Below are 25,153 nucleotides of genomic sequence, written 5' to 3'. Positions count from 1 at the left end.
CATGGTTGTAGTTATGGGAGTTCATATGATTAGCTATGGCCCCATCAATATGGCAGCTGTACTAAAGAAATTCGACTTCATAGATCACTGACATGGGCCATAGAGTCCCCCTCTACACAATTAAAAGCATTTTACTGACATTACAAATTAATACAACACTTTTAATATTGTACTGGAAAGAGGATTAACTGTATAGGTATACACAAATTCAAAGATGTTCTATATTTATCAAAATTATTCTAAGACTGATATCTAGAATGTATTTCAATATACATTTTACAAAAGAAAGTATCTGGAAAATCTATTCCAAAACTTGCTAACCCTTACCTAAAACATCAGGATAACAAAGAGTTTGTATTCAGACATTCCATAAAATAAAAAAAATGCCAGAAATAAAAACAATAAATATTTTTTACACTTTATTTAAAGTCATTCAAAAACAGCAGTCTTTTTTTTTCTCTAGAGGTATAGCAGTAGACATAACAGAAAAGTTAGAATATTTCCTTTGAATCCAGAAGATATCCGGTAGTCACAAATTTTACTATGGTAAACTCATCATCACACATTTTTGACGTTCATGGTAGTCCCATAATTTAAAAAATTTTCACTAAGATAAACTCATAATCACATATTTTTGATATGGTAATAAAAATTCTTTTCTATGGTAATCACAATTTTTTCAATATGGCAATTCTACTGTAAATTCAGAGAGTATTGCGATGTTTTATTATTTTGAAAAATGTGACAGGGTTATAATCGCAAAAGTTTAAACATCTCATTTTGAAATTCTTTTAATATATGAATTAAACAGGGTTTTTCTAAATATCGCAAAGATAACAATCGCATTTTAGTCCCAAATGTCAAAATCACAATAATAAATGCAAGCAATAATTTCTGAATTTATAGTATTTTTTACTTTGGTAAGCGCATAGTTTTAATCCTTTAATGCTTATTTATTAAATCTCATTATTACTATAAAATTACCATGATCACATTTTTTATACAAGTTCTACCTCTCTATATGATAATCTCATATTTGATTTTATTATCACAAAGTCAAACATTTTTACCATGTTTCAATCAATTAAACAATTAAATTTAGTTGTAAATCTGAGTTTATATAACTGTGCCCTAAGATGATGTTCAATATTGATATAAATATTTGATAATTCAGTACATAATCAAAAAATACTAAATCATGTCATTGGACATTGTGTGAATATAAAATCAGTGATTTTACTGGTAATATATTAGTGAAAATGTTTCTCAAAATCAGTCTCATTGCGTCTTTTTTTCTTGAAAAATGAAAATAAGTGAATGCTCTTGTTTAAAAGTATCTCAAAAATCAAATTTCAAAGTGTGAAGAATAAATTAATTTCCCCTTTAGAATATGGTGAACAAAATAATAAAATTCTTAAAAATCAAAGGTGATATTTTCTTACTTTATCAAATGTTTGGACAGAGTAACAGGAAAATATTCTGAAAGAATGTTTAAAATGAATCTATAAAAAGGATAAATGGTGAAAAAAAGTCAGGAGTCTTTATATTACAAGCATAAATTTAGAATAAAAGATAAGTTACAAAAAATATTGAAAATTTGCAAAATATGAGAAATTGTCTTTCTCAAAAACAATATGGCACCTTAAAAATCTTTTGCACAACCAATTTTTGAAATGTAAAAATATAGTAAAGAAGAAGACAAGCACAATAACACATAACAGTTGAGCAAACAATTTTTAACTAGTTGTTTTGTCATTAAAAAAAACATTTTTGGCAATAGCCGCACTGCAGTTTGGCAGCAGGTTTGCAATCAACCAACAAAAAGCTTAATAAGAGGCTCAACATGTATAAAGTTTCCTTCATCAATTTTCTCTTCATAACGTTATGCTATACTATATATTATAAAATATGCACATAAATACACAGTGTTAATCATCTAAAAAGATCAGTGAGTGTTATTCAATAACTGAGGTCCCTCATGGGGGGGTCCTAGTAATCACATAATCACCATTTTTTTGCCAATATAATCACATAATCATTAAATATTTGCTTATCTTTAGTAATCAAATAATCATAAACTAAAAATACAGTCCTAGGTAATCAAATAATCATGAAATATTTGGCTTAATAATCAAATAATCATTAAAAAAACGGCCAAGTAATCACATAATCAAAAACCCCATGAGGGCCCTCATAACTACTAATAATGTTAAATGCTATAATTAATTTTTCATGTGACCATCTATTCAATGCAAGCAAAGAATTTCATACGGACATTTTGAATTAACAAAAAACCTACAAGGCAAAATAATACATTAATAAATGCACTGATCAATGAGCAACAACAATACTTTGTCTCCTTCATCGATGACATGATCAGTGAGCATACCTAGCAAATAATCTCCCTTTAACTAAGTTTGATGAATTGTCTCCCACTTGTTGAAATCTACATATTAAATTTAAACATAAGGTTAATAATTGATTGTTGCATAAATCATTTACTAGCTGAAATGCATGTAAAGTAAAAAATATAATACTTATTCGATATATACAGGTAATATACTGTCACAATAAAAATGTTGTTCAAAATCATGCATTTATTTGGGAAGAGTGGTGGCAGAACCTTTATTTTTATGTCTCGATTAGACCTTTGTTTCTGTTACGGGATTTGGTATTCAAATTAAACTGTAAAGAGTAATCATATTTTGCACAAAATGTTGTGGTGGAATGCTTTCCCGATATTTTTCTTCTGATGAATTGCAAATTGAAAAAATCTTTCCTGTTTGTGTGACATCATCAGGCAAAGTCATCAAAGTGTTGACATCATAAGGGCATGTCAACAATGAAAAATATAAAAAAATAAAACCACAAAAGGTTTTTTAAATATATCAGTTGTAAAAAAATTCAACAAACTAAAAATTACACAAATTGTATTAAAGATTGCTTGTTTCAGGCAGATATTCTGATATAAGGGAGACAACTCTATGAATTAGAAATCATTTTCATTGGCCAGTTTTGTCATTCATTTGAATGGAGTGAAAAACTTAGAATACATATAAGAATCGTTGACAAAAACACACAGGTAATTTATCCCAAGGTTACTCCTCAAGTTTGGACATTTTATATTGCACTAAGAACCATAAAACTAGAAAAGAATTACATTTCTGTTGAATCATTTTTATTTGTGGAATATCATTTTTTTGAGGATTTTCTGGCAACATGTTATAACCACCAATGAAAATGTTCAAAGTATAAATTTTCTATAGGCCTGTAAAACGAGAAAATCGAATACAAAAAAAAAAAATATAATCATTCATAACAATTTACAATTTACATTTATAAAAATATGTATATAATTAACAAAAAAATCAACAAAATAATAGTACCTGTACTGAAAATAAGATATAAAAATCTAATAAAATAATTGCAAAAATATTTTTCTCATAGATCAATGGTTCACAACCTTTAAATAAAATCATTTATTTTATAGCAATGTGTTGATAAAATTTGAGATTTCTTTATTCAAATATAGTATTTATGTTCAAAATAAGTAATTTTACACATTTTGTCATAATTTAAGGATGTACTTATATTTAGGTAAGGTTTTGGAATTTGTGTCAAATGTTCGGACTCCTTGGTGTTTTTCCATACAATACAATGTAAAATACTTTGCCCCATAACACCCATTCATTTTTTCATATAAGACTTAATAGCTTATGAAAGGCCATTTACCAAAATTTTAGAAGATTCTTAGTTTTCTTTCTTTTGTTTTGAGACCTAATAATACCAATGCAAATATAAGGTTAAAGTCCAAGTCAGCCTTTTTCCGCCATATTTTAAATCTCAAATATCTCGAAAAAGAGGTCCATGACCTATCAATATTTTTAGCTTATTTTTATCCTTAATTGATGCTCTACTAGCTTATAGTATCAATTTTAACTTCTTAATTTATTAATTTTCAGCTTACCTCACTTAAGTACATCCTTTAATATTATTTTATATGTGATAATAAAAAAATAATATGAGGAAGATAGGACTATGATAAAACCAAACGATAAAAAAAAGATAGAGAACATAATGTACAAAAAAAAATTGACTATGCAAATTTTCAGTTAATCATAAATTAAAATTTAAATGTTTGATTTTCCAACCTACTTTGTATAATTCGTCCATTCATTTCAGATCCAAGAATTTGTAATTTAAGATTACACTTTATGAATATAAACATAGATTATATGTATGTATATACTATGAAATATAATTTGTATACAATAACTCATTTCAATCATCAACAAAATATAACAAGTAAAACATAAATGGAATATACATTGTTCTATGTAAAAAAAAATGTTAAATGCTGCTACATAAATCCAATTCTCTTTTAAATAAATCTCCCTTCTTGAACAAGGTAAGAAAAAAATTTATTTCAAAACAAATATTTGCACAGAACAAAGTATATACACCATAAATCATATACATAGTATACCATTAACAAAAAAAGTTACAAAATCTAATCAACTAAAAAATAACAATTTTTTCAGAAACATAAATGAAATGTTCTGTCATGGAAGAAAAAATAGGAATGTTAATTGTTATATATATATATATATATATATATCATAAACAATAAAATAAACTATGAATACAAAACAAAATATATATTGATAAAAAATGTAGGAATGGTATACATGAGCTTGACGATAAAATTGTAAGAAAGATTTCATATTCTTTAATCAATGGCCTTGAAAACTTGTTGTTTATATTGTTTCAATTTGAGAAAAAATTTCTAGATTTTGAAAAAAATCATCCATAATCCTTTGACATCAGTTTTCTTCAGTTATTCAAGTTCTTTCAAAAAATAAAGTAATGCTTTGATCCTTTGGATTCATTATTGCTTCATGCTCTTACATAAAAGAAATCTGGTCAATAGGAACTAGTTAGCAGGAATGCAAATAAAGATTTATGGAACAGGGATTTAGTTTAACAAGTTATCATTGTACAAGTGTTAGACTTTCTAATCAATCCCAGTCAAAAGGAACCAGTTAGCAGGAATGCAAATAAAGATTTATGAAACAGGGATTCAGTTTAACAAGTTATCATTGTAAAAGTGTTAGACTTTCTAATCAATCCCAGTCAAAAGGAACCAGTTAGCAGGAATGCAAATAAAGATTTATGGAACAGGGATTTAGTTTAACAAGTTATCATTGTAAAAGTGTTAGACTTTCTAATCAATCCCAGTCAAAAGGAACCAGTTAGCAGGAATGCAAATAAAGATTTATGAAACAGGGATTCAGTTTAACAAGTTATCATTGTAAAAGTGTTAGACTTTCTAATCAATCCCAGTCAAAAGGAACCAGTTAGCAGGAATGCAAATAAAGATTTATGGAACAGGGATTTAGTTTAACAAGTTATCATTGTAAAAGTGTTAGACTTTCTAATCAATCCCAGTCAAAAGGAACCAGTTAGCAGGAAGGCAAATAAAGATTTATGGAACAGGGATTTAGTTTAACAAGTTATCATTGTACAAGTGTTAGACTTTCTAATCAATCCCAGTCAAAAGGAACCAGTTAGCAGGAATGCAAATAAAGATTTATGAAACAGGGATTCAGTTTAACAAGTTATCATTGTAAAAGTGTTAGACTTTCTAATCAATCCCAGTCAAAAGGAACCAGTTAGCAGGAATGCAAATAAAGATTTATGGAACAGGGATTTAGTTTAACAAGTTATCATTGTACAAGTGTTAGACTTTCTAATCAATCCCAGTCAAAAGGAACCAGTTAACAGGAAGGCAAATAAAGATTTATGAAACAGGGATTCAGTTTAACAAGTTATCATTGTAAAAGTGTTAGACTTTCTAATCAATCCCAGTCAAAAGGAACCAGTTAGCAGGAATGCAAATAAAGATTTATGGAACAGGGATTCAGTTTAACAAGTTATCATTGTACAAGTGTTAGACTTTCTAATCAATCCCAGTCAAAAGGAACCAGTTAACAGGAAGGCAAATAAAGATTTATGAAACAGGGATTCAGTTTAACAAGTTATCATTGTAAAAGTGTTAGACTTTCTAATCAATCCCAGTCAAAAGGAACCAGTTAGCAGGAATGCAAATAAAGATTTATGGAACAGGGATTCAGTTTAACAAGTTATCATTGCAAAAGTATTAGACTTTCTAATCAATCCCAGTCAAAAGGAACCAGTTAACATGAATGCACACACAGATTTGTGGTACAGGGATCCAGCTCAACAAGATGTCAATCAACAAACAAGAATTACACTTCTTAATCAACCTTGATCCATCTCTGTATTGATTTGGACAGCGCCTCGACCCATCTACAAGAAAACAAACACATTTGTATTACAAATGTGTAAATAAGCAAAAATTCTCTGAATCCAATAAAAACATTCATTAAAAGATCTTTAAAGAAACAGTGATTTAAGATTTTTTTGCGAAAGTATGAGTTGTTAACCCATCTGTTTTCTTGGTTTTCTTTATATACAAATTGTTAATCAACCTTTGAACTTCTTCACTATTTTTAGTTCAAAATCTGTAGCCAAATGTTTTGCTTGGAACTATGACAACATTCATGCTAAAATCTTATATCTTGTTGTGTTATTAAATGTCATGTTTGACCAGCAACTCATTTCACAAAAAAAATCTTCAGAAAAATCCTTGCAAGACATGAACATTTCAGTATAACTTCAGATAAATTCTTGTCGTAAGTTTTTTTGTGAAAAGACTATGACTGGTATACATTTAGTATCTACTTTAATTGATATTTACCTGTTTTTGTCAGTTTCATTGTCAGCAGCAAAAGTAAACGGTTTCATTTGAGGTTCTGGTGGTTTTAATGTGAAGGAAAACTTCTTTGATGAATCATGTAATGTGTATCCATGGAGATGAGCCATTCCTGAAAATATTAAAACATTAATAATCAACACCAACCTACAAATTAACATATTTAATTTTTATACTATTCACAAATTTTTCTTTATTATTATATCTGATTACATAATTGTTTGCATGTATTTTTGAGACTGAACTTTTGATTTGCACAAAACTTACATAGCAGATAACAATGCCCTGAAATCGAATGTAGAATTGCTATGACCCTAGATCTCTCACATGACTTTTATCCCAGGCTCCACAATAAAAAAAAAAACAAGTTGAGCTGTGAGTTAATATTATATCCCCACGTCAAGTGTTTGGTAATCACTGGCTTAGACTTGGGATCACTGCAGAACCCTTGTTGAAAGTTTTACTTGAATAATAAAGAAGTATGTGAAATTTTAATAGAAGGGCACATTTGGCCTGTTGTTCAGATCAGAAATTTTGGTACTACACATGTATCAAACTTCGGGGAACCAGTACGCTCTAATATGCAATTAAAGGTATGTTGATTCTTTCAGCACAAGTCAGGATAAGGTACAGTTTTGACATAAAATAACTGCCTCTTTATTCGAACTTAAGACAATGTAGCAATAAATGCTTGAAATTGCAGAATTTAACATAGAAAGAAATGGGGCTATGAATTAGTGGTTTTATACTTATCAGCGGGACAGACAGAGGGCCGATGGACAGACGGACGCAGAGACCAGAAAACATAATGCCCCTCTACTATCATGGTTGGGGCATAATTATAGAGCAACTGAGCAGGGTGGGAAAGGTGAAGGGATGTAATAACTAATACATCTTCTTACCTTGAGCCCTTGGTGAATACATATTTTTATAATAATATATACAAGCATCTTTTAAGACACAATATCTTTTTTGCCAAGTCTTGGTAGCTCTAGCACACTTCATTAAAGATCCTGAACACTCAGGTTTTCTCACTTCAAGGGCAGGTAACCCAACATTATGGCTTGTGACATCCATCCAAGACTCTTTCTGAAATAAAAATTTTAAGAATTATAAAAGCCACTATTGAATGCATAAATGTTTTGTAACTTCAATTAGGACAATAAAACTGTATTTCAGTTTGCCTCGTAAAGCTGAGTCAAAGAAGACTTAATAAGCCAGTATTTATGAAAAATCTGATATTGATGTGATTTTACTACATGTACAAGTATGTTATTGTTCTTAGATGTTGTTGGTTGCAGGTTTTTGAAATCTCTGTGTTAAATATATTCACTATTTATCTATATAATCAAAAGTTTGGTATCCCACAAATAATAATAAATCCATTGTATTCTTCACACCTACAGTGTACTTTTATTCATTATCAAAGAATTTTATCTTTGCAGTGATGAATCAACTGCAAAGAATATTTTGTAATTTTGTAAAAAAAAGTAACTCATCCCTACCCTTTTCTTAGATGCCATTGATGCTTCATTCATTGCTCCAACCCATCTAGAAAATAAAACAGAAACATATAGACAACAATTAAATGGCATCCAGGAGAATAATGCAGGTACACCTTAAAACCATAATTAAAATAGATTAAAAGAATTTATAGCTCCTTCATTGTTTGTTGTAAATATATCCCTTCAGCTCTTTTAAGGTAAAAATTAGCATTATTGAATAACTGAACATAATGGACTAATTTGAAATGTTCTCTATAATCTTCAGTAATTGCTATTCAGACAGTGGTCAAGCTGTTCTTCTCTTAAGGATGTACTTAGGTGAGGTTAGGTGAAAATTAATAAATTAAGAAGTTAAAATTGATACTATAAGCCGGTAGAGCATCAATTAAGGATAAAAATAAGCTAAAAATATTGATAGGTCATGGACCTCCTTTTCGAGATATTTGAGATTTAAAATATGGCGGGAAAAGGCTGACTCGGACTTTTACCTTATATTTGCATTGGTATTATTAGGTCTCAAAACAAAAGAAAGAAAATTAAGAATCTTCTAAAATTTTGGTAAATGACCTTTCATGAGCTATTAAGTCTTGTATGAAAAAATAAATGGGTGTTATGGGGCAAAATATTTTACATTGTATTGTATGGAAAAACACCAAGGAGTCTGAACATTTGACACAAATTCCAAAACCTCACCTAAGTACATCTTTAAGATGACAGTGATAACTTATTCAGATGATATTGATGGGTGTACATTTGACAATATCCCATCAAAGTAGACTAAAATAATCAAGGTCAAATATTCTGACAAATTTCTGGAATTTTGCAGCTTATAATAAATTTTATGCCTACCTATAATTCCATTATTTTGAAAGTTTTTTTAGCATTGGTCAACTTCACAGAAATCTTTTTTTAGTGAATATTTTGTACTGAGCATGATAAAATAGTTCAATCTGTGGTGTATGGGAGATAACTCTTGGTAATAATTTTAAATGAACGGCAAAGACTTTTATGTAAAAACAGGTAAAAATTTAATGAAAATTCCATGTTTTTGCAACATTCTGACTAATGATTTTGACTATGTGTAAGTAAGAATGTACAACATTGGATATATTTGTTTTATGTCTCAGATAAATGTTAAGCTTACATAAGTGCAAAGCATAACTCAGTGATACATGCATTAATTATCACTTGATTTTAGATAAAACTATGTTCAATTTCATAAGTAATTCTTGTCACAATACATGTCTGCAGTCAAAAAAGAAATAATAACAATCAATCAGACTTGTTAAAGCATGGCAATCTTTAACATTAATAAAAAAAAATCTAAAACATAGTTATTTCCCCTTTACCACAAAGGCTACACAAGTTGATCTGATTGAGGAGAAAAAAAGATACCTGATCTCAGTTACTATGAAATTACAGAGATTATCTTTTAAGAAAAAATTAAGGGACATAATTATTCCAGTGTTATTTTCATTTTCAGTTCCTACTTGGGATTTTCCTAGATAAGCTGCAAATTATTTTGACTGACAGACCTGGCCATATCTTCTCTGTTCTCTACACTGAAATAATATGTCTTTGCTCCATATTTCTCAGCTTTAAAACAGAACTCTTTACTGCTGTCTTGATGACGAGAAACTGTGTAGTTCAACATTGGTATAGCACCAAGAGGGTCTACATCCTGCAAAAAAATATATATCCTTTAATTATTAATGAATTTAAAGCTAAAGGTGACCATTGTCTCGATGTTGAGACGCTGTGAAATTTAACATTGATTTGCTTGCCAAAAGGGTATGATTCTTCTAAGTTTAAAAAACAAATAAACTATTTAATAAAATCCTCAAGTAAATATCTGACAAAGAGAAATAATTGTGTGGTAATGTGTTGATTGAATGTTTAACATGAAGAAATTATGCCTAAAACATTGTGCATGAGTTTCATCAGTTATGTATTCTGTGTGTTGAATTTTAACCCTATTTTTTTTTGATTTAAAAGAAATATGTTTTTGAAACAAAAGTAAGCTATAGATGTCCCTATTTTATCAAACTTATTTTAAGACTGATATAACAAAAATGATGTCTGCTGACATACAAAACTCATGGGCTTACTGTAAATTAAAGTCATAAGAAACGAGTGACCGGTGAAAAATAATGTTCTTCCAATTCTTGAACCAATGCATACAAACATCATAAATTTAGTCTTCTGTGAACGAATTTATAATTTTTTTTGCGTAAATTTGGTATAACCGTCATTTTTTTTTTATCGGTCAGAGTTGTTGTCACACTGAGGTCACATACAGAAAATATGTCGGGGGAATTGCTGCAATTAAAATAAAGTAAACTTCTTCTAAACATGAATAAATTAAAGAATTTTCTTCAGAAAAAAGTATATGTACATAAGTTTTATAATGAAAACTATCCATTTAGTTATAAAAAAACATATACATTATTTTTTTTTTGATTTGAGGTTTCATATGACTTTAACAATTAACATATCCATTATTAATTTTAATGCAAAACATTTTTTCCTTCATCTGTTGTTTTGCTGACTTAATTCCTTTTTTTTCTAAAGGTGCAGAATTAACAATGAAATATAAATGGTCATTTTGAAGCTTTTTTTTTATAAATAAAAATGAGTTTCATTCCTTACCCCTTGGTGTTTATAGTAGTACAAACAATTGTCCTGCCTCATGACACAGTATCGTCTTTTCCAAGATCGAAGGAATGTTGAATCTTTTTGTTTATACAGGTAACCAGATATGACTGGTTTCTGTAAATCTCTGATATAGTGAATATCTGCATTCGCTACCTCTATCTGCAATGTCTTAGTACCTGAAATGTAACATGAGATATGATTGGCTAAGTTGTTAATACATATACCCTAATTGGTTGCTTAGGATGTAAATGTTTCTGAAAACAATATATGTGCAATTGCAAATTCATTCTTCAAGACTTTACCGTGATCTAAAGTTTAAAAATTAAATCACAATTTCTGATGAAATTTTAAACAATGTTAACTTAAAATCTTTTGAATTTCAGGCAATTTTGAATGATTGATTTTAATAATACACTGTCTGTTTTTTTTTTCCATCATGTGTATATTAGAGTACAGCCATATCATGTCACAGACTGTTACAGAAAAATGGCCAGGCTAATAAATAATACCTACTCTGTTGTGTAAGGGAGATAATCCTGTCATGAGTGGCTTCTAGAACTGACACACCATTTACCATTAGTAAAATCTGACCTTCCTTGACACCTGCTCTAAATGCTGGACTTTCTAAGAAAAAAAACATATAAATTTTTGTAAAATCAAAACAAAATAAACAGGAATTGATAAGGTCATAAAAAGTCTTAAAGATAAAAAATATTTCGGTAATTTCATTCAAACTTTTGACATCAGGCTGGAAATGATGCACACGTGCTATAAATGACAACTTCTTAAAAATATATCCGAGATTACTATACAAAATACATACTGACAATGGAAATAAACTTAGAATATAATCTCAAAGCATCTGGCTCTGTTTATAATCAGCATATTACAAAAATACTAGCCCCTTCATCATTTTTGAAAACCAAATTATATGTTTAAACAAGATTCGAATATAATGTCATCATGTTCACAAGACATTTCATTTTTTCATAATTCCAAAGTTGTTTCTTATCTTTTGAATTGGTCTTTTTTATGTGATAGTTTCTCTTATTTTTTCACATTTCTTGAGCAGTGTAAGAAAAATATTTCTTGAAAAAAATCTGTTCTCAGCTTATGATTGGTCGAAATTTAATTATGACATATATTTTCTTGATTTCTTATGAATTTCCTATTTTGTGTCATGAAAAAAGGCGGCCATGTCTGATGACATCATAAATAAAGAGCACAACTTTCTTCAAATCTTTGAAAAGAAAGGATCAAAATTATTAGTGAAACAGATTCAACCACTATAACTCGTATATTACAATATTTCCTTACACTAAACATTTAAATTTTAATTATTTTAAACTCTCAACAGGCCTTGCACTTTAAACATTAAAATTTAACTGTCTTGAGTGTAGAAAATCGTAACACACTATTTGCAGTGGTGAAATCTATATTTCTCTAATTCAACCCTCATTCCTTCATTATGAAATACTCATATGATATTACCAGGCCATGAGCTACAGGACTGAATTAACAATTACTGTGGATTCATTTATTTTCGTGGGTATCAATTTTCGTGGATTGCTGAAAACTTGCATATTCGTGGATATTTGTCAGTCTCTGTATACAAAGCCTATTGAAAAGATGATATTCGTTGAACATTTGACTTCGTGGTTCCACTGTACTCACGAAATCCACGAAAATTGGTATCCAACGAATAAAAATGAATCCACAGTAGGTTCTTATATCTAGTTTTCCCCTTACCTGGATCCACTCCGGAGACTATAACAGGATGTGTATCTAGAATATGTAATCCAAAACCATTCTCTTGAGGTTTCTTCTCCAATGTCACTATTCTTTCATTGTCTGAAATAATACAGATACCATAAGATTAAATAATAGTTTTGTAGATAAAAACAAACAATGAATAAATTAACACTTAATCTATTTTTTGATAGCATAATTCAAATTCAAATTTATAGTGATTTGTTACTGTGTTGAATGTTATAAAGTAGAAAAATATTTTATAATGTTCATCTGACCTTAGTACAATTCACTCAGAGGCACTTTCAACAATAAATCAATTTCTTATTAACATGCAATTTTTTTTGCTTTAAAATCATCAACGTTTGGTTTTTTTTTCTTTTCCATCTAATTTTTCTGCATTTTTTTCTTCAAATTTTCTATCTTTTCATTTCAATTTTTTCAATTTTCAAAACAATAAATAATATATAGATATTGGTTTGCCTAAACACATTTGCACTGAAAAAAACATAATTAGGCCACAATTAAAAATATTTTGGTTTGCCCAAACCCTACCCAATGGTTGAGACAGTGGGTAGGTAGGTAGACATTTTTTTTTTTTTTCTAAAGAAATTGAAGTATCAGGTGTTTATTAGTCTTCATACCTATCTGATTAAAAAAAAAAACTTCTTCAAATCAGGACAATAAAAGAATTTGAGTAGGCAGCTTTTTTCTGGGTAGGTAGCGTTTGGGCAAACAAACCTATTCTTTTTTATGGCCTTATAAACTACATACCAAATACTCTACAAGACATCCTCTCATACTCCTGTTGACTGTTTTTTCTTTGGATAAAACATTTACGTCTAGTTTGGAAACTCCGTTTAAATTCACTCTCTGATGCTGTGGTTGTCGTAGAATCAGATCGCTTATGATGTGGCTTAATCCCATTAGATGTCCCATTCATGATTCTTGGTGATATGTTGTCAACAAAAACATCATCTGGATTAGAAAAAAAACAATATGAATTTCTCTGCAAGTATTTAATGATTATGGTTCTGCAAACATTGGAAGTTTCTGAGCTTCAGACGAAACACAGCAAAGAAGTTACTTAGAATTTGAAAAACTATTAGATTAAACATAAAGTGAAGTGGTATGATTGTCATTCAGACAACAGTATGTGTATTGCTATTTTTTTTTACAATAGATATTCATTTACAATGTATACATGGTATATATGCCAAAAAAATGATTACAATTTTACTTCTTCATCTAACTCTGAGAAAAAAAATCTAACTGTTGTTTCTGTTTTGTCTTCTCGAATAAAAGTATTTTCTATCATGTCTATATTCCAAAGTTTAATGTATATATGATTTAAGAGAAAATGACAGAAAATAGTCAGCATCATTGTCCTATATCATGTATATTTTTGTTCATATACAGTACTTATTCTTGTCAGCAATATATCATACTAATTCTCATATTTTCTTTAAAAAATCTCAATGCATTGATATTACTCTAAATAGAAATGTACACCTACCCATTGCTACTGCTTCTAACATTTCATCCAAAGTAACACATACATGACAAAAACAAATTAATTGTACAAATAGACATTTTACACTTTTAATTGACAATTTTCACATAAACACCTTTTAGACATTAATTATCTTGTTTATCTATCAATTAAAACACCATATCTCTGGTAGAACCAGTATTACTTAGTACTGATGTAGGTAATTTAACCATTCTCTGTTCTAATTTAATGGGTAATTTATTACTGACATTTTATACCCTGCAGAAAAACAGATTTAGTACATGTATATATGTGAATGATGGGTAGATTAAATAATGGTTTAATACTCATTGAGGATTTGGGACTTCTGAAATTTCCCAGGGCTGGAAAAAAATGCATTGAATTCCAAAAACAACCTTCAAATAATAAATATTATGTTTACTAGTAATTGATTTAATTTATGATTTTCTATTAATTTATTATATCTAGTAAATGCGCTTTAATATAATAATGGTTAAAAATACAACCTTCTTCCAGATTATAAGAAACCAGATGCTCCGCAGGGCGCAGCTTTATACAACCGCAGAGGTTGAACCCTGAAAGGTTGGGGCAAGTATGGACACAACATTCAAGCTGGATTCAGCTCTAAATTTGGATTGTGATTAAATAGTTGACACAGCATAAGTTTCTGACACAGAATGAATGTGGTCTAATGAACTTAAAATATTTTTTTTGCCTTTGAGCAATTCACTATGCTGTTGAATATTAATCCTCTCAAAAAAATGTTTGAAGAAATTTTCTTTTTATTTATTAAATCTAAAATGAGAAAAATTTAACCCCCCCCCCTTTTTTTTTTATCACATCCCCCTTTCCCTTTTTCCAAAATTGATCTCAATTCAAATTTCTAATGGAGTTTGCAACAACAATTACTCATTTAAATACATCATAAAATATTAAAATGTAAAATAAAGTGCTTGTTATCACTGATAGGTAAAGATTGTTTTAATTTATCAGTTGGTAGCAGGGTTTCTGCTGGCGGTCGCCATTTTCGCAATTTGCGAAAAAATAATAATTGTGGCGATTAAAATTTGTCATTGGCGTAAGAATTTGGCGAAAGAAATATATGGAACGATTTATTTTCAACCATCTTGTTTGTTTACTTTTTTTTCGGATTTCTCGGTTTTTACCTGGTCAGACAATACTTGGAATTCACCTTGAACTCGTTAAGATTTTGACAGAAAATCAATAATTAGCCGATTGCATTTTATGCCTATCGACATCAACGGACTAATTAAAAGGTTTTGAGTGTAATGACAAAATGATATGGTTGAATGGCGTTCGTTACATGTCACTTAGAGAATCTATTAACCACTTTGCGACGTACGTGTTTGAAGCAAAATTTTGACGACTCCTCTCCTTCTTTTAATGATAGTCCAGAAAAGAAAACTTGCTATGAAGGAAAATGTTCCAAAACAAGAAAGGTCTCTAATTCAAAACTTTATTATTTAACTTTGATATCGATAATTGATTGGAGTGGGTACTTTAAAGTCGTTTCAGTGACACACATGTTTCAAGCATAGTTGTACTTACACATGTATTTACGATGGTCTAGAAAAAAAAACTGTAGAAATTTATTCAAAAGGTTGGGAACAACCCCTCAAATGAAAATAACCCTTCAATGTTATGTCTAAACCTTACATGAGGGATCAATGTCAAGTGATAAAAAACTTTTGTTTTGTTGTAAAAAAATACTTCTTTATAGTACAAAAGGACACATGTTATTATTTTTTTTTTTAAACTTTCCAAAAGAACTGTGACATCTTTCAGGTAACCAAGATTTTTTTATATTCCAGGATTTATATCTTCTTTAATTTCAAAAGTAAGTGGCCCCCTTCCTTTAAAGTTGTTCAAAATAAAATCAATTTTCAATTTTTGCGGTCGTATAAAAATCATACAGGCTTTAATTACCATTTGCAAATTATGATGTGTACAGCACAATAGTCATGCATGCCTTTTGCACATCACAGAATGATTATTAATCAATTGTGGAGGATTAACATAAGTTAATACAAATAAATATTTTTTTAAATAAGTTTTGTGTTGGTTTTTTCATCTGACCCATTCATCACTGTATAAAGCCAATTTTCATATTTTTGATGGGTTTATGAAATACAATGTATATCCAGCTGGAGACCATTCATTTTGAACCCAGTGCTACCCTTCTACAGGCTGTAGCTATGAGTCTTATGGGTCTACAAACCTGATCTCCTGCCATCTACCATGTCCTCTCCATTCTGATTGTCCTCGTCAACTTCATCAATGGATTCCTGCATTACAGGATGAGGTGTGTCGTCAACACAGATCCAACAGGAATTTCTGAAACTCTCATTGTAAATACCTGAAATGATCAGGCACTTTTAAAACATTTTTAAGCATAAAAATAACATTAAAGATTTTAATTTGGCCACCCTCCCTCTAAGTCTCAGTCACTCAACATTCACCTAATAGCAGTGGTCAATATAGAAATTTTCATATGTGGGAGCCCACTGACTGCCTAAGAGGGGGCCCACTCCAGTCTGGCTTCAGTATCTCTATACAATCAACCAAACTCATCCGACATAAAAGGTGGGCCCACACGTGTAAGCAGTTTTAAAACATATTATTATATATCCAAATCTCAAATATTTCACCAGTTTATTTCATAATACATCTTACCCAATTTGTACAATTACATTCCTAATAATTAATACCCTATAATAGCTATTTATTATATGAAGACATGCCTCATTACACTTGTAACACCCTGTTTATGACTTTAATTATCATCTAATATCTCATTATTCCTATACATTTGTTTATAAGATCAATGTACATGTATGAATGTGTGGCACAAGCCACAATCATGACAATCATTATAAATATATATATACATATACATTTGTAGTAAATGGAAGGTTAAAAAAATCAGTTTCAAAAAGATTTTTTTTTAAAAGCTCATGAAATATATATACATTGCAAATATAGAATTTTCCCATTTGTCCAAGGTTCAATAATATTATTATTAAGAATCTGCTGTCAACTTTAGCAAAATTCTTTGTTCTAAATGGAAAATTCAGAAACATAGAGATCCCTTGTATTTAAATGCAATGATAGATAGTTAATATGATAATAGGGTGTGGTAACTAATATAGGTAAATGAACAATGATGAAATTGAATTCATTTGTTAAAATTCATCCAGTACAAAAACAAACTTTTTAACATCTATTCAACATGTATTAAATTATATATAAGTAAATTCCACTTCCTTGTCAACTATGTAAACACAACAAAGTAAGAAATGTTTCAAATTAAATAGTGATTACTTATCCATGCAAATTGATAAATCTGATAATTAACATAATAAACAGTTTCATCAAATTTATCACCCGCTTAATTAAATAAAGAAATAGTTTGGTCAACATGCATACCACATCTTACCTGGCTTAATATATTACTGCTTCCTTAATACAATGTAATAAACTAAGATTTATAAATCAGATAGATATATATACATGTATATATTGTAAGTAACCTAATTCTTGTGTAAAAATTAATTTTACCAAATTCATCAACTTTTTTTTTTCATAATGATACCAGCTGAATACTGTACATGTACTTGTAATTTATGTAATTATATGTATGGACATGGTGTATATCATACAAACAAACAACATACAAACAACACACAAATATTTCATGATATACATGATATTTCAAGTACATACTATTTTGATCTGAGCGTCACTGATGAGTCTAATGTAGACGAAACGTGTGTCTGAGTATACTAAATTAAAATCCTGGTACCTTTGATAACTATATATATACCATGCACATGATTTATGCAGTCATTTCAGTGGAATGAAAAAATGTAGCTAAACATACATGTACACAAGTCACAAGAGCATCTTTTCTATAACTGTAATTATCTAAAAAAAAATTAAAAAATCAAACTTTACTCTTTTCTTAAATCAATGAAAATCTGAATTCCTAAATAAAATCAAAATTGAAAAATATTTTAAATAGTTGCTATGGTAACTTACCTGTATCTTCATCAGAAGAATCTTCTGAGTTCTGATCATCATCCATATCTTTATGAGATTTCTGACGTCTGACTTTTGGCTTTTTTACTTCCTTGATTGAACTTCCCTTATCAATTGAACTTTCACTGATAACTTTATTGTGTTTACCAACATCACCGCTTGACTCTCGACTCCCAGACAATTTGTTGACATTTTCCGTTAGCTTAGGAATCTCTTCAGGTAAGTTGGACGATTTATATCCACTACTTCTGCGAACATTTTTGTCATCATCATCATCATCACTGATTTCCTTTAGGAATCCAAACACATCACTGACAATTTGTGTAGTTCCTCTTCTAGGACTTGGTATTGTAACAGATTTTGGACGAAGTCTGACTACTTCTTCCTCATCTTCATCATTATTATCGCAACCATTATTGAGAACTAAGTCGTTTCTCACTGTATTTTCCAAAGTCCCCTTACTCAAAATTTCTCTTATAACCCCAGTTTCTGAATGGGCAATGACAGAGGCCCCATTTTCCTCAACTTTGTTTTTGCTAATTTCATTAACTTTATTTTCAATATTTTCAGCTATTTTTTTTTCATCAACAATTTTTGCATTTTTTTCATTCATATCATCAACTTTAATTTCATTGTTTTCATTAATTTGATTTGTGTCAACTTCATCAACTTGATTTTTGATATGCACTGCCTCTTTTTCTCCATTTGTTAATGTTGTTGCCATGACTGCATTATCATCTATTGATGTTGATGATAGCCTATCACAACCTTCAATTGGTGACCTTTCAACTGATGACCTAATGTCTCCACAACCAGAATCACAATCATCATTTTTTGTCACAACCAAATTATTTTGTGAGCAATTACAATTTTGATCAGGATTATTATCTCCCTTAAATTGTTTTTCTTCAGAGTTATCTCCCTCTAATTTAAAATCTGGAATATTCTTTTCATCAGAGCCATTTTCTTGCTCATTGATAATTATTTCTGAGTCGAAAGATTTGTTTAATAAATTTTCCATGTCAACAATTTCAGATGATTCTAATGCAAGATTACAGTTTTCGTCCTCTTGTTTGCATTTGAGGTTACCATGGCAACCAAATTCATCATTTTCTACAATGTGTCCATTGATACTCTCTCTATAATAAAAATTGTTTTGCACTTTTTGGGTTATTCCAGTATCACTTACAGCTCTCCTCATACAAGGAGTTACAATAGGTGTTGTATGTTCAGGTATCCCGTATTCCGCAGATTCCAGAAAATCAAATGCTTCATTAATACATAATGTTGTCCTCTGCCCAGGTCTATTATGTTGAATCGGTTCCATTTTAATAGTTATTTCATGTAACAAGAAGTCATGATCATTTGATTTTCATTTTAGGTTGTTATTGATTGTATTTATCTCAGAAATTTCCACATCTAGAGTTAAAATAACAAAACAAAATTGAATTGCTGAACATTCTTAAAAAAAGTTTTGAACTCTTTTAAACATGAAATGGAAATATGATGCTGGATATAAAAAAGAAGATGTGCTATATATGATTGCCAATGAGACAAGTCTCAACAAGGGACCAAATGACACAGAAATTAACAACTATATAAAGGTCACCATACAGCTGTTTCATCTCCAACAACAAGTTAACTTAAATGCATGTTCAGACACTTTAAATCTATGATGGATTGTTTTTATTTTTTACAGCATTGGGTCGGTAGTCGATACCTCTGTTTTTTGTCCCCAAGGGCATCATCAGCTCTGTAGTCATGTAGTACTATCATGACTACGGTACTGACATGATTTTTAACAAACATTTCTAAAATTATCCACTGATAAATTTTGAAATTATAAAGAAAGTGGCCCTGGGATTTCAACTCCCCCAGGCAAAGTTGACTTTAGATTGATGGATTCATTGGGCAATTTATTTTAGATATATTTTTTTCATATATATAAAGCTCTTTTTCAATGGTTCTTATAAATCCATGACTTTCAAATATATTTTGCTTTAAGTGTTCCTGATGAAAAATAAATCCAGAAAAGTGCTGAGGACCCATTAAATTTATGATGTGTTATTTTTTCTTTTTTTTTCAAAAACAGACAATATGCTAGTTTACTTATAGTTTAATGTATGTTATATGTCATGTATGTGTATCTATAAATAAGCCCTATTAGACCAACATATCCCTAAGTCCTCAGCCTCCTGGGTTTTACAACATGGAATCCTGAGATCCCAAATTTGAAAAACTAGATGTGTCAAAGGGACACGAATGGCCTTGTGTCAAAAAGTTGAAATAGTTGCAATTTCATGACACATGCGGACACAAACATGATGGTAGTCTCATATATATCAAAATTCAGCTCAAAATCTGGAGGTGTATAGAAAAAAAGTTTGTATAACTGTGATTTTCAACAATTTTAAAAGTTGTAAACCCTTAATTTTGGCACAAATTAGCAGAGCAGAATGAAACTTAAACTTGATATGTAACTCATCGTGAGTAACTCACATACATGTACCAAAAATCAGCCCAATATCTGAAAGCGTTTAGAAAAAAGTCTGTATAACTGTGATTTTCAACAATTTATCAAAGTCCATAGACCGTAATTTCGGCAAACATTAGCTGATTGGAACAAAACTTAAACTTGATCTGTAACTCATCTTTGTTAACTCACATACCAAAAATCATCCCAAAATCTGAAAGAGTTTAGAAAAATAGTCTGGATAACTGTGATTTTCAACAATTTATCAAAGTCCAAAGCCCATAATTTCAGCAAAAATTAGCGGAGCAGAATGAAACTTAAACTTGATCTGTTAAACTCATCACGGTTAACTCACATACCAAAAATCAGTCCAATATCTGAAAGAGTTTAGAAAAAAAGTATGTATAACTGTGATTTTCAACAATTTATCAAACTCCAAAGCCCGTAATTTTTACAAAAATTAGCGGAACGAAACTTAAACTTGATCTGTATAATGGTTTATTGCGGAATGATGGAATGACGGAATTCCGTAATTTCATCAAAAGTTATTAGAGTGGAATCGAAACTTATACTTGATCTGTAACTTATCATGGTTAACTCATATATATATACCAAAAATCAGCCCAATATCTGAAAGAGTTTAGTAAAAAAACCTGTATAATGGTTTGTTGCGGAATTTTAGAATTACGGAATTACAAAATTTAAGTTTACGGACAAGGGATAAACTACATGGCACCAACAACTTCGTTGCAGGGCCAATTTTAATAAAAAAAAATCCTGACATCCCAAAATTCGAAAAAAAGAATTCTCTGATCTCAAAAGTATCAATCCAAAAATCCAGAGTGTAAAAACACCTGATTAAGGTCCTACCATCCTCATATGTAACATTATATTAGAAAATATCTGATGCCACAATGAATATTTAAAAAAAAATGATTGTTGGAAGACGTCAAAAGTTCATGCAGAAATTCTCCAGAAAAGCTTTCCATTTATAGCGATAAGGTCTATGTTAAGGTTTGTTGTGGAATGACCGAATGACAGAATTTCGGAATCTCCACAGCCCGTAATTTCATCAAAATTTATCAGAGCGGAACGAAATTTAAACTTGATCTGAAACTCATTATGGTTAACTAACATACCAAATCAGCCCAATATCTGAAGCAGTTTAGAAAAAAACCCTGTATAATGGTTTGTTGCAGAATTTCAGAATTCCGTAATTTTCAGACTTACGAAAAAGGTTAAAACTATATGGCACCGACAAATTCGAAAAAAGAATTCTTGGATCCCAAAAGCATGAAAAGTATCAATCTCAAAATCCAGAGCATAAAAACACCTGATATTGGAGTCCCGATAAAGGTCCTATATAGCTACCATTCTCGAGCTCATATGGACCATAATTTGGTATTCGGCCTTTGGTTTCTTTTTGTATCCTTTTTTATAAGTTCTAAAACTTTAACTTTTATTCTGTGGGTTGTGTTGATGTTAGAATAGTATTAATGGAACAATTGAGTTTTTCGAGAAAAAATTAATACATTTTGATTCACCGTTTACGTGACAGGAAACAAAACAGGAAACCAATCTTTATTTTCTTTATTTTGCACAATATATTTCAAAAGACATAAATGAACACCATTACTAGTGTTACTTGCTTCATGTTAATATTTAAAATCTATTTTCAATGTTAAATTAAAGTTTTTTTTAAACGCGACAGGAAACCATAAGAAACCGAAAGCATTTTTTTAGTTTTATTTTATTGCAAAATCTGCTTAAAATGATCTGAACAGTATACTTTTTCTTAAAATCCATCTTAAATGTAACAGTATTATAAAACTCCTAAATATGTGCTTGTTTTGAAAACAATTAGTACAATTTATTCAGGAATTTCCGTATTTTCTTCATTGATACAGGATACCATAATCGTTGTATCTTGATGTTTTAGCCAAAATAATGTATTTATATTTGGTTTTGAAATTCCAGTTATATACAATTTATTCCAAATCATTGGTAATGTAAAATTCTTTAAATCCAGTAAAGAAAACAACTTTTAACTTGGAATTAGCATCTTTAAAATAGGCACCATGTGATATTTGTGACCTGTACACCATCTACATGGTTTCCACATTTTAACCTACTTTAGTGGGCTAAAATCAATAAAGTACTTCCTTTCAAGTCATGCATGGTAAATTAAAGTTTACTTTTCCTTTGACAAGTTTATTGCGTTTCTGATAAGTGTTTGCAGAACATGAATAAAAAAAATTAATTAAAAATTGTGACAAAGATACCAACTTTGTACATTCCAAGTGTAACGGTACATTAACATGTATTTTTTATTAAATTATCTTTATTCACCTAAAATATCCAGTAATATTTACTGTTGAAGCTAAATCAATCCAACGAACATCGGCACCATGATAGGAGACGTAATTTCGATTGAATTTTCCAAGGACCCTTTACATCTTTATTGGGAAACGAAGTGTGTTAAAACGTCGGTCAAATCTGAAATCGATTTTGTCAAGTCATTGGGCATTTATTTTCACACAAGATCGTATGTAACATTATGCACATAGGAAAAATAATAGACTCCCGACGCAATCTCTTTGAAAATTGTATTTTCCTTTTTTAAACAAGACGAAACAAGCCTACAGATTATGCTTGCTTACATCCCGTTGGAAACAAATACAATGTTTAGACCTAGTATTTCGTATATCCGGCTGTAAGGGTGTGATCACATGTTAGTCACATGTTTCACGTATGACCGGAAATGATTAGAACTTAACGACAAAAACAATTTTAATAAATAAATGGACTTCTGTTTCGTGTGAAATGTAACGCATAACGATAACGTCATTTTCTAACTTATTATTACGAAGAACAAAACAAGAATGTAAATCATCTCTGATTTACCTGTTTGAACATCTTGCGAGAGTTCGTATTTGCATATTGTTGCAAAGAATTCTTTTACAACAAAGCAGATTAAACCATCTAAAATGTGCGTTACGAAATGGGAAACCAAAATAACGACAGTGTTCTTACACCTGCTACAGAAATACTTATAGTTCTCGGCATTTTCTTCTCACTATTCTTATTGGTCGATGTTCTTTGTTATTTTAAAGCAAAAATAACGAATTTGCCGGTGACGATTATCTATAAATTAGTCAGCGTTATGCACTTCGGACGCGAAAAGTAACGCGAGAAACGACACACAAATACGGTCGTATAATCTTTGAAATTTGTTAATTTCAATTTTTTTTCTAGGGAAGAGTAGCATACACTATATTGTATGTTGATAAAAATATCTATATTTAGATGAAGTTACAACTTTTCTTACAGTAATTCACATTTTATCACTTTTCTATAGTTATAGGAAACGGAGCCCAATAGCAAATTATGGTCCATATGTAATATCTGATGCCACAATGGAAAAATGATTGTTGTATGACGTCAAAAAAGTCAGTGGCAGATCTAGCCATTTAAAAAAGGAGGGGTTACCAAACCCAGGACAAAAGGAACCCCCCTAGTCCAAATAATTATGACGTCTTGAAAGGCTATTATAATTTTTTTCTTTGACGTCGATGTAAGGCGTCAAAGAAAAAAATTATAATAGCCTTTCAAGACGTCATAATTATTTGGACTAGGGGGGTTCCAACTAAATGTTCCCATTCAAATGCATTGATCAACCAAAAAAAGGGGTGTTCCAACACCTGGATCCGCCAATGAAAGTTTATGTAAAACAGATTCTCAGGAAAAGCGGAACAGATTTCCAAATAGCGATAAGGTCTATGTAATTTATAAATAAATTAAGGGATTCTCTTGCCGATTAATTAAATAGAAAATAGCTGCAGACACATCAAAATAATCATATCCCAAGACTGGCAAGAGGGAGTACACAATGGAGTAGGTTATGGTTATGGTCATAAGTGGAAGTTCTGGAAATAAAATCAAGCTCTACAATACTACATAAATAATTAAAATGTGATGAGTTTAAGATATCAATATTGTATATTCAAAATCAGAACTCTTCATAGCCATAGGCACTTGTTTACACATGAATCATGATGAAATCCATGGAAATATGCAATCTTGTTAGTCATGTACTGTTCTGTTGATTAAAATAACTATAACTTACCATAATAAAGTTCTAAATTAAGCCTGAATGTTTGATATATTCTAGATAAACAACATCATTTCTTATTTGTGGTTTCTTCTCATTAGCAGAAATCAACTTCCTTGTTGAAAAAGAGGCTTAAGGGATCCTAACATTTAAAATATATTTTACATTCAAAAAATAATGTTTGTTGGAAAATTAACATAGATTTGAAGAAATAACATTATATTTTAACATTGTTCCCTAAAAAATTACACATTGTACTTTTGAAATTTAGGTAAAGTACTAGATTTGTAAG

General features: G+C 29.9%; 1 protein-coding gene across 1 annotated transcript; it reads right to left on the bottom strand.

Annotated features, from left to right (window-relative positions):
• Positions 1–929: 929 nt before the first annotated feature.
• LOC143054375 (uncharacterized) lies at positions 930–24,982 on the bottom strand. Its single transcript, XM_076227380.1, has 12 exons — positions 24,877–24,982; positions 18,278–19,696; positions 16,458–16,595; positions 13,480–13,683; positions 12,706–12,807; positions 11,470–11,580; positions 10,951–11,132; positions 9,837–9,982; positions 8,302–8,347; positions 7,699–7,885; positions 6,782–6,908; positions 930–6,330 (listed from the first exon to the last, which is right to left on the bottom strand). The coding sequence occupies exons 2-12, from the start codon at positions 19,602–19,604 to the stop codon at positions 6,279–6,281; spliced, it is 2,622 nt and encodes an 873-aa protein (XP_076083495.1). The 5' UTR covers positions 19,605–19,696; positions 24,877–24,982; the 3' UTR covers positions 930–6,278.
• Between the last annotated feature and the right edge of the window lie 171 nt (positions 24,983–25,153).

This window comes from Mytilus galloprovincialis, chromosome 12 (assembly GCF_965363235.1).
Source record: "Mytilus galloprovincialis chromosome 12, xbMytGall1.hap1.1, whole genome shotgun sequence".
NCBI classification, from domain to species: Eukaryota; Metazoa; Mollusca; class Bivalvia; order Mytilida; family Mytilidae; genus Mytilus; species Mytilus galloprovincialis.
This window is presented reverse-complemented; position numbering and strand designations above follow the sequence as displayed.